Source organism: Acanthopagrus latus, chromosome 17 (assembly GCF_904848185.1).
Source record: "Acanthopagrus latus isolate v.2019 chromosome 17, fAcaLat1.1, whole genome shotgun sequence".
NCBI lineage: Eukaryota > Metazoa > Chordata > Actinopteri > Spariformes > Sparidae > Acanthopagrus > Acanthopagrus latus.
Window position 1 is genome coordinate 14,093,944 of NC_051055.1, and position 11,689 is coordinate 14,105,632.

General features: G+C 42.9%; 1 protein-coding gene and 1 long non-coding RNA gene across 2 annotated transcripts; one reads left to right on the top strand and one right to left on the bottom strand.

Moving 5' to 3' along the window:
• Nucleotides 1-2,664: 2,664 nt before the first annotated feature.
• On the bottom strand, nucleotides 2,665-5,094 carry LOC119006731. Its single transcript, XR_005070876.1, has 3 exons — nucleotides 3,677-5,094; nucleotides 3,146-3,229; nucleotides 2,665-2,975 (listed from the first exon to the last, which is right to left on the bottom strand). It is a non-coding gene; the product is annotated as an uncharacterized LOC119006731 (long non-coding RNA).
• A 251-nt stretch (nucleotides 5,095-5,345) lies between these two features.
• On the top strand, nucleotides 5,346-10,285 carry LOC119006729 (transmembrane protein 158). The gene has a single exon (XM_037075753.1). The coding sequence runs from the start codon at nucleotides 7,472-7,474 to the stop codon at nucleotides 8,171-8,173; it is 702 nt and encodes a 233-aa protein (XP_036931648.1). The 5' UTR covers nucleotides 5,346-7,471; the 3' UTR covers nucleotides 8,174-10,285.
• Nucleotides 10,286-11,689: the final 1,404 nt, after the last annotated feature.

The following is an 11,689-nucleotide window of genomic DNA, read 5'->3' on the forward strand; positions in this document are numbered from 1 at the left end:
CCCCGGGGGAGCGTCTGAGCGAGCAAAGCCAGTTTATTGCTGGAAGTCTGTGGGGAAACGAAACGCTGAAATAAAACGTGGAATCAGTTCTGTGAAAGGCTCGTCCTCTCTCTGGGTGCCAGCTTTGTCTCACTGTTCCACCTCTTTATATTCTACTCTAATTAACAGTAATAAAAAAATTAAAAAATAATAAAAACATGGCATCGTTCCTCAGCTTAATGGCAGCCTTTGAATCTTATTTTTAGTTGCACTGAAGTTGTGCATTTCTAGACGGCTGCATTGCGTTGGAGTCTCAGGTACCTCTGTTGTTTTTCAAACAAATCACTTTTGAAAGCAACCAATCATCCTCTTTTTCCACCCACGGTCGCCTACCCGTTTCCCACCATGAAAAACAACCCATGGTAATCTCCCTGTTTTTTGGAGGACGATTGCATTTCACCAGCGGAGAACCAGATGACAAACGACCGCACGGAGCAGCCGCAGCAGTAATGTGTTTGGTAGAAGGCAGATGAAGGTGGTGGTGGTGATGTGTAGGGGGGGCTGATGTGTCTTCACCTGTCCAAGGTGCCCTTTCAGCGGACGGGTGTGTGATTCACAATCCACATCCGCTCCAATGAGAAGTAGGCTGCTGGTGCCACCGAGAAGCAATCTCACACCATCTCAGCTCTGGGAGAGCAGCGAGGAGCCGGCTGATGGCTCTCTGACCGAGGTCCAGAGAGCCTGATAAGTGTGATGTTATTTCCAGGGCCTATTTCACATTGACAGTACCATGTGTCCTTCACTTATCTGTTCTCACGGAGGACAAAGGCCTTGGGGAGAAACATGATGGTGCCGAGGAGATGATGAGGAGAGCTGGAACGAGATCTCACAGAATCTGTTCTGGCAGCCCGTCCCGACGTCTCCTGTTCTAGTTTTTCCTGCACCGCTGCATGACTTTCACTCATCAGACAGGCTGCTCTGTACAAAAAAAGTACACATTTCGCCTGATTTCAGAGCAGCTCCGTAGCAATTAGGGTAACTAATTAGTGAACAACTCGTCAGAGCTGCAGAGCCTTCCGTGGTCTCCAAGATGCACTCAAACCTGCTGTAAGAAAAGGCTTGTGTGGCAGCCTTATTAAGATATGAAGGTTTTTAAATTGTCAACTTGTTATGTCCTGAGGTAACAATTGTATTTCTAGATGTGTTCATTAGCATTTTAATTGCTCTCACATGAAGGTTAACAATTAGATAGAGAGGCTAACTTTTTAGTTTGTGATTATGTGGGATTATACGAGAGTAACTTTGCACATTCACTTAAGTACAAGACTCAACTTTGAGGTGCCCTTAATTTGAGCATTTCTAGTTTGTTCTTTACTTTATATTTCCATTCAGCTACGTTTCAAATAGTGACCTGGTTACTTTTAAGGCACTACACATATTTGACAGCAACTTCGATTTCAAACAATTCCCTTTATCGATTGAGATCAATCCACACAGTATTTCTGCTGCTAAACTGGTACTGGATCCCTCCTCCCCTTTGGCTCCTCTTGAGGTTTCTTCCATTTGATTTGATTTGATTTGATTTGAGTTTTGTCTCGCTCAAATCGAGGATGTAAGGACAGAGGGGGCCGTGCACTGTATAGATTTTAAAGCCCACTGAGGTGATGTGATTTGGGGATTTTGGGCTATGAATAAAATGTCCTGGCTACATGGATGCAATAATAACACTCAAGCTACTATTATCATTAAAATCGTCATCCAAAACATCTTAACACTGTAGAGGAGGAAGTGAGGAAAAGTTGTGTGCGGCAGGGGGACGGGATTGGGGTGGAAGGATTGCACAAGACACTGGACTTTTATTAAGGAGGCCAGTGTTCTAGTCGAGAGTGAGACCAGAAGTCAGCGTCTCTCTCCTGGAAGTTACAGCGACACTGACATGAAATTCTGCCTTTTTTTCGAGTCAGTTATAGATCTGTCAGGGTTTGAACATTGCTGGACACATTTAGGATGATGTAAGGACATGACCCAACTGAACATAAATGAAAGGGCAAGACATTTTTAGACATTTAATGCAGAAACGTTACTTATCATATACTTAAAGCAGGGCATCCACAGTGAGTCAGCGTTACACTTCCATTAAGCTGTGACTCATATGAGTGATACGTGAAACAGATTTCTAAAAGACATTCAGTACGGGTCAAACTCCAAATGCCCACATCTACTCTGTTTCAAAGTGTGTAACAGAGGATTTATAGTAAAAAAAAATGTGCAAGGTAAACCTTCTCAGGCTTCAGAAACCTCCCTTCAGAGCCACAGAGGAGATGTTGCCTTTGTAAAGCACTCCTCCTGATGCATTAAAAACTTGGAGTGCCCTTTGTTTTGTATCCTTGGCTTCAAAGCCTCAAATCTAATAGACACATCAAATCCATTTCTGTATCTTCTGATCTCTCTGTGCCACGGTGCCCACATTTCACGCTTTCTCTGCCACTCTTCGACCGAGCAGGTTCCAGGTTACTTCAGAGGAGAAACGAAAGTGGGAGCAACTCCATCCTGCAGCTGTGTGATGCTCTCTGACAGACAGGGCCGCTGCGGACAGGACCTGAACACACCATCGTTATGAATATTTGTGCCTGTTCTGATCCCCTGCAGTACTCCTGGCGGAGACACTGAACACAACTGTAAAGATGATGATGTTATTAGTTTTATTGTTATTATCGACAAAACAATCTCCAGCATTTCCTCCACCGTTTTGTTGCTGTGGTGATGAGTCCTGGCAGTGATTGGTGGCACGGCTGCTTGAGACAGACAGTGGGTTCGCAGATGTAAAACAGGAGCCTGAACGCTGTGGCTATGAGGCTGCACGTACCAAATCCTCAACTTCTAATTAAGCCGGTTGTCTGTGTGAGCCGGTGTTTCATACTAATGGTGTCTGATCCAGCAGCGGTGAGCAGCTGAAGGCCAGCCAGGAGCCGCTAACAGGACCTCCTTTTGCTTTCCTGAATAAAAAAGAGCCACATTTTGAGAAAATAAATCTTTCATGCATCCTCCTTTGGCACAAGAGACTTTTATCTTAGTCCCATTTGCATTTTTGTCACCAAAGCAATTTACATTTTTATAGCATAATTAATGAACACGAAAGTCATTTACATTTTCTTGCTCTGCTCACCGCTAAATTGTCGAGAGCATATCTGATGCGGAGGGACCAGCTTTTGGAAACGTGTGGGAGTGTTTGCGAGCACCGGAGAGATGTCTGAGCGTGCAGAGAAAGAAAAGCAAACAACTTTGTTTTTTTTGTTTTGTTTTGTTTTGTTGTTTTTTTTTTTTTTAAAGCCAAAAACTGTCGAGCGGAGTACACTGTCATAATCAAACAGGGAACAAGAGGATGAGCGCTTTCAGGTGCAAATCCAGGCCAAAGTGTCTTTCACTTCAGCCGGCCCTCACATCAAATACACAGAGGCAGGCCTCTAGAGCAGATTATACCATTTAAACAGCACAGAAGAAAGCCATTCACACAAGTGGCATTCATATTTCCTAGCCCACAAAGATGAAAGGGAATAATTCATCATGATTCTGCCTCTGGTCATTGACCCAGTTCTGTCAATAGCTTATTATCTTTTCTGATGTATTATGCAGACACTGTTAGGAGGAGTGTTCTGGTAAAAGGCACAATTATTTCCCCATTAAATGCGATACAAACCTTTAAGAAGAGTTAACCAGATGCTGAATGTATGAGCAGTTTGGTGACTGATGGGTGGGCAAGATTTTCTATCAGCATCTTTAGGAACAATGGCTGTAAAATCTTTGGGCTGTATGTCAAGACAGACCTGATATCCTGCACAAGGTGAGGTCAAGAGTTCATCTTGAAGGTGTAAAAAAGGAAGTGAAATCTGACACTGTAGATCGCACACGCATTACAGGCAAATACATAATACATTATATGCTTGGATATATTTGTAGGTTGTATCCCCAGGAACAGGATTAAAGGACAGCTCTACTCATTTCACACATTGAAGTGTGTTTACAGGTCTTGTGGAGTTCTACTGCATATGTGAAAAAAGTAGTATTAAGCCTTTAATTGCTCCAGAGGAAGCTGCAATGATGCAATGTGACAGATATCCTTCAGTGATGTCAGTCAGTGGCTAAATTGGATTGTGGGTAGTGCAGGTATCAGATTTTGAAATCTCTGATTCCAGTAGTATAACAGATCATTCTTTGAAAACCTGGTGCCTACATTCCCCACAATGCAATTTAGCAACTGAGTGACATCACTGGAGGCAATTTATTAGATTACATGCAGCCTCCTCTGGAGCCAGAAAAGGCTTCATACTACCTTTTTCACATGTGCAGTTAAACTCCCCAAGACCGTTAAACAAAATGTCATGTGTTAAATCTGTAAAGTTATCCTTCACCGCTCATTTACAATTTACACGTGGGGCATTTAGCAGACACTTTTGTCCAAAGCAACTCACAATAATTACATTTGTCACAAGAAAGGAACCCCAACATATCACTGTCGACAAAGTAAGACTGAAAAAATAGAAACAATTTACCAGCCCTCATTTGAGTGGCATTGTTTAACAAATACAACATTTTGAAAACGATGTGTATAAGACAGGTTGTACACTCCTGTCAGTGTGAACGAGGTCAGTCCTGGCCTCTTTAGCATCAGTCCAGTTCAACTCTGAGTTACGTAAATGTTTTTTTTTTGTTTTGTTTTTTTATGAATCTGGGTTGACTCAGAGCTCAGTGTGATTTGGGCCAATGTTGATGACCGCAGCTCCACAACCCTCCTTGCCAAAACGGACCAGGTGTTCAACCACTGGTCCTAATACTTACACTTTTATTAGAACTCAACCAAAATGAGATTAACTGCAGCTGTGTCCCGAGCTGTAATGGTAACCAGATTTGCTCTTTGTGATGAAGTGTTGGATCCAGAACACAAAGAGGGAAGGGGCCTGGCATTGTGTCCTCTTCAGCATCAGATACAACAGCCAGGTGATACACACTGTGTACAGAACCCCTGCTGCTGCAGCGCTGTGGAGACACATGTTTACTGATGTGTCTGGCTGTCCCCGAGTGCACAGTATGGCTGAGAGGGGCAAACACCGACGTACAGAGAGCTCTCAGAGCGGAGAGCAGATGAACAAACAGGCAGATTATGGACTGTTTACCTCCCAGATATAGACTCTATACATACATAATGTATATGGGCATTTTGAAATTAAAACACACACACACACACACACACACACACACATATATATATATATATATATATATATATATATATATATATATATACACACACTCCATGTGAAAGTGATTTATAGTTCCACTCTGCATACATGGGTAGAGAACACGCTATACCGGGGTGGTTTTAATTCAGCAACCCAACAGTAACATTGAGATAACACGGGGTCAAAAAAAAAGACATTGGCACTTGGTAACGTTAAGAGAAAAATATAAGTGAAATTAGTTGAATATTGAGAATGTAACATTTTGAACTGACCACAGACACAGTGAAGCTTTTAGTTTGAGTGTGCTGAACCAGATTCCAACGATCTCTCATCATGCAGGATAACAGTGACAGAACAATCCAGTCTTCCCTGTTCACCTACAGTACATCCCTTTGGGTAACCATAGTAACCAGTATACAGCACACAGAATGGTTGATGTCATGACAGAGTAAAAAATAAATAAATAAATGAATAAAGACACATAATGCATGATATTTGTCCGACATATGTCCTTGTATTCTTGTGCTCTTGCAGACGGAGCGCAGAGAGACTCTCTGAGATGTGACAACATGTGAGCACTGATCCGGCTGTTTCATCACCGACTGGACAGAAACGTTTTTACGTTTTCACTTCAGAAACTTACCGAAATCTTTCTGAGGATTACATTTTCATTCCACCATGATTCTCACATCAGAGCCCCGTTACATGTGTTTTGATGGAAGGGCTGGTAAACTACAGGTTATGTAACTCATTACCATTACCCTGCCGTTTTATTGTTTTTGTTTTCCTAAATAAATTAACAATATTGCTCTCCCTCTCTGAACGCACCTTAGCAGCCGATGTGATTACAGTAAAACATTTCATAATTACAAGCGCTTCATTCCACAATATGACGAGGCACAGGCCCACACACACACATATAAGATGTCTGATGGCTCAGAATATACTCATTCAGGGTGCAGCAACCATCCTGTGAGGTAATCAGTTAAAAAAGAACAGGGGGGAGTGAGCATAAAAACAATTTACATCAAATACCTTCAACACGTGAGTAATTCCCTCAGATTCTCCAAGTATGACAAGAAAATGTTCATATTTCAATTAAATCTTCCTCTCAGACCGCCTCAGTGTAAATGTCATCTTAGCTAGTTTTAGAAACAACCCAATCAACATTGTACTCACATTGTGTTCACTGTATCCTGTTGGTGTTTTTCAGGAATTAAGTAGGTGATTTGAATATTTTTTTGTCTCATCATACTGGAATGTGACGACTTCAGAGGCAACAAAATTAAATCACAGAACACCAGAGGTGTGTGATAACACTTTTAGCTTAGCAGCTACAGTGAATATTGCAGGCTTCTAGCGACTTGGACCACACCACACTGTATGAAGCCATTTACTTTTTTCTCAGTAGTTTTTTTAACATTCCAAAACAAGTCCCCACCATCTCCAGTTGTCTGGCAGAACGCTTCGACACTGTTTTGCTGTGAGGCCCCTGACCTGTTTCGTGGAAATATGAAACTTCGCTTGACTTGAATTGACATTTTTGGGTGGACTGATCCTTTAACCCGACGGCAGGCTAGAGTTAAGTGTTTGACAAACATGAGGGCTGGTGCTCTGATGTGGCTCTCAGCAGTCTGATTGCAGAGTGTTTTCGTGCCTTCTCTCACGCTGGGAGAGAGGTGGAGATCAGTCAGCATCTCGGATCAAATCATCTCATTTCCTGCCGTCGACGAAGTTTTTTTTTTTTTCTTTTTCTTTCTATTTTTTTTTTTTTTTTTCTTATTGAGCATGTGTGTGTTGGGACCGCTGATTGGAAGATGTGTGATGAACTCGGCGCGTCTGTCCCTGCGCACTGGAGCCTCCCAGCTCACCACTCCCCTGTGTGTTCGTGCTCGGCGCTCACACCTGAAGTGACAGAGGGGGAGTGAAGCTGCGATGCTGGCCGCGCACGGAGCTGCTCAGGCTGCCTCTCCTGGAAAGCGTTCGCCGGGCGCGTTTGGAGAACAAGTCAGGCGGGAGACATCAGCACGGAGGGGGGATGCGCGCATGTGACGGCCTGTGGACGTTTCCGATTGTACCAGTCGGTCAGGGAATTACATCTCTCCATCGGGAGCTACGTTTTTTTAGTTGTGTTTTTTTTTTTCTTTTCTTTTTTTAAATCACCTGCGACTGGCTCCTTCTAACATTTGCGCGCCTCGTCCGTCGCCTGCGGTTCGTCACAGCACCATGCGAGCAGGAGAGACGCGCTCTGTGCCATGCTGAACGACTCTCCGACCCTCCTGCTGGCTCTGACCGCGGTGGCCGGACTTCTCCAGCGATGCCAAGGCTGGAGCGACGAAGACCTCCTCCTGCCGCCCATCAACTCCTCCAACAGGTTCCTGGCCAACCTGGAGGTGGACGTGCGCTTCTCCAAGAGGTCGGTGGAGGAGAGCGAAGCCTCGCCCGACGCCTCCTCCCTGCAGACTCTGTCCCAGTGCAACGTGAGCGTCCAGAGACTCCTGCCCACCTCCCTGGTGGCGCGCTGGGACAGCAGCTTCGGCTTCCATTGTGATGTGCTCATCTACACCACCAACAACCACGGAAGGGCTTTTTTCTCGGCGGCTTTCAACCGGGCCATCTCGCCCGTCGTCATCGAGCACCTCGGGGTCACCGGGGGTCAGCAGGAGCTGCGGCTGTGCGTGGGCTGCGGGATGTCCCGCTACCGCAGGTTCGGTCAGGGCAGGGCGAGGGGCCAGCAGACCGGGGATCAGGTCACGTTCTGCTGCGTGGATTTCAGCCTCGAAGAGCTGAAGGGGGACACAAGTTGGAGGCTGAACAGGAAGCCCATCGAGTCGACACTTGTGGCTTGTTTCATGACTCTGGTCATCATCGTGTGGAGTGTTGCTGCTCTCATATGGCCGGTCCCGATCATTGCAGGATTTCTGCCCAATGGGATGGAGCAGAGGAGACCCAGATAACTGAAATCATCTTTATTCTAATTAGCCTGTGCTGCCTATACTCTAATTGTAGCCATTCAACTGTTCACCTGAATGATTGACTGGGGAGCTGTGGAGGATCTTTCTGATCTTTAGTTCTGGGTGTCTTTAACCCTTATTAGACCTCCTCCTCTTTAGGACAACCAAGGTAAAGTATGATGGATTATACTAGCCAATAGTAATCTATACTGGGACCAATGTGTTTTGTATACCCGTGTAGGCCTTCCTATAGATCATGTCAGCGTAAACTGTGCAAACTTTTCTCTTTAAACAGTGTTTGTAGAGTTTTTAATCTTTCTAGAGAGTTTTTTGCCTTATCCCATGTGTAGGACTTTTGCACTGACAACTAAACTTTAAAGTGTGCCGTCACATATTTAACCTCTAGTCATGTTCACAGTAAGTGTAATAGTTTGTTTTATTTTATTTCATTTTTCTCCGCCCTGATACATTCTGACAAATAGGTGTTGTTTCTGACTGACTGACTGAGAGGGTTTCAATATTTATATTGTTAGATTTATAATGTCAAGTTCAATAAATATGCGTGCTTATTTGTATTAATGTTTCAATGAGAATAAAACTGATTATAGGCTATAACTCAGATTCTCTCGGACCTGTTCTCTGTAGCCTAATTCAGTTTGCCGCGGACCTGTTCCAAGTGAGCGCTGTCAACGTCTGTGGAAAACACAAATTCAATTGCTAGCTTATTAGAGACACTTAGAACTAATGCAAGAGTCCTGTGAAAAATCATTAGAGGCCGACTGATATATCAGCTGGCCGATACTATATGTGATGATATTGGTCTGTCAGATATTGACGTGTATGCTGTCTGATATAAGGATTATATCGCAGAGAAAGATGTTTGGGGTAATTTGTGATTATTAATTTCCCAGTGTAGTTCACTGTTTCAGTGCACTGACGTTATCTCAGATGATGAAGTTTATTGTTCAACTCTTAATCTGATAATCCCGCCTCCGTTACATGACTTTGTGTTGAAGGATCACTGCTAAAAATATGCCTTTATTGGCCAGTATATCAATAACTGAGTTTAGGTCGAGCTCTGTAATTAATTTCTTTATTTACTGATCTGCCTTTATTCAAACACACAAATCTTTAAGAGCTGGGCCTCATATATACGAAGATGTGGAGCAAAGAGAAAGAAAACAATACTGTCCATGAAATACAAGAGACAAACACAATCGATAAAACAAGTACCAACAGAGGTAGTTAAATATTTTTATCCAGGGTCTGAAATGATGAAGGGTTACCAAAGTCTTCATTGAACATAAGGAGTTCTTAAAGTTATCATACAGACGTGTTTATTGAAGTATATGATCTTTTTGGATGGTGGTTATTTGTGGTGCTGTTCACTGGTATTGCATCATACACAGTGATGGACCAAGATATAGTCAGTGTAATGCGCACAACGCAATGCGACTCAACAGCTTCTCATATGATCGTACATAAATCATTACACGTATGATCCTGATGGTTTTAAGTGCTTGGCTGCATCCAACACTGATTACATTCAGTTGGTTATTAATTAAATTGTTCACCTGACTAAATGCAGTAAGCTGCTCATGTGACCATGCCTGCTTTAAAAATAGAAGCTACTGTCTACTGACGCTGATTTTTTTTTTTTATTTCTCATAAAATTATTCATTTCCTGGTTATATGACCTAATACAACTTTAAATTAGCATCTATATAACTTCAAATAATTTCTTTACCTGAAGTGAAGGTATAGAATTACCACCAGTGCTTTAGCATCTGGGTCAAAATACTCTTTTTGAGCAGCATTTTAATGTTGCAGCTGGTTTATGTAATCTTACAGACTCTATGACACTGTTCGGTAGTCGAATGATCAGCAGTCCATAAACGCTCATCATACTGCAAACTGTGTAAAATCTGTGTTAGTCCAGTCTGTGAGGCTGAGGTGACTGCTCTGTCCCTGCTCTCTGCTCTCTGACGAGTGTAGATATAGCTTTCAAAAATCTAATGGTTGTTCCCATATATTTTGAGACAAATGTATTGTTTTGCACCCAAGAACTGAAGACAATTCTATCACAAACAACCTGTCCTTGTTTGGATTTGAGAGTAGGACATACCAGCGTAAACGTGTCGTTCTCTCTGCTGTCAGGCTCGCCCAGTCGAGAGTGTCCTGCGGAGCTGAAAAAAAAAAACAGTTTGTGATGGTGAGAAATTCTGACTGACAGATTGTCTTTACAGCAAGCCCGTGAAGCCTACATGTTTGTCCACAGAAAGTGGTCAGGTCGGATGTTTATCTGAAAAATAAGCGGTAACAGATGGTCTGTTTATCTTTTTAGCTCCGGTGGGGAAATACAGTTGGTTTGCAGTTTATTAACAGGTAGCCTCTTCATGGCTACAACTAATGTAGTCTTATACAAAAGTCCTGCACTAAATCCTTCCTTCACGACGGTTTGAGGTGGGGCGGATACAATAAACAGAAACACATCTCCGTATAATGCATTACAGTTTAACAGCGCCACAAACTACTACCTCCAGAATGACTGTTAAGTTTAACCAACGTGTCTCTGAAGTAGTTTCAACAACAGCAGAGCATTAAAACCTTCCTGAAGGGACGATTTACTGATTTACTGTTGGTGTATAAACTGGTCACAGTGTATAATCTCATTGAAGAAGAAAAATACTTGACATTATGCACTGAGAATTTATTCCGCTATAAATTCATGTAGACCTGTGTTATAGTCAGCGGTTGATTGTAGGTACAATAACTTCATGGTGCTTGACTTCAGTATCTTTCATTGTACACAGTGAAAGATGTTAAATTGCATCACATCTTCATCTCATGAACACTTTTCACAGATAGGTCCTCTATCGCTGCTACAAACGTATGCTGACCTTTTAGAATATGCTAGGCGCTGTATCGTAGGCAACTGGACTTCAGTTTCAGTTTCTTGAAGATGTTTCATCTCTCATCCAAGAGGCTTTTAAACCTTTTGTGGGAGTGTCCTTACAGAGTCGTTATGGACCCGAGTGAGCTCTGAGTTTCAGTATCCTAAGGGCCACTTGCGGGTCGTTGACTTAACCGGCCTTCGTGTGGGTTGCTGGTGCTGGGTGAGAACAGAGGTGAATGGCTGTTAAGCTGTCAGGGGAGGGAACTCAGTACTGCATTGTAGGTGGGTTTTAAGTGATGTCGCAGAGGAGGCGCGTCTCCTCCAGTTGCCTACAATACAGCACTTAGAGTTACCCTGACCTGACATGGATGACTGAGAACTTTCATCAACAATTTGTCGAATTAATGCTGTAGATTGAAAAACAATATTTAAGTAGTTAAAATTCATGCCAATTCATTTATAGTCAGTTAAACTTTAGTTAATAGTTATTTGACTTCTAAACAAACAATGTAATGCTTCATAGCCCATTTACAAAGCAGTTATAGGTTTACAAACAACAGTTGTGACGTTATCGTGGCCATCCAAATAATGTTGACAGCTGACCTGCGCAATATGTGTGAACC

Bases quoted from the DNA above. Each gene is read 5' to 3' on its own strand.
- LOC119006729 (XM_037075753.1), top strand. From the start codon at position 7,472: ATGCTGAACGACTCTCCGACCCTCCTGCTGGCTCTGACCGCGGTGGCC.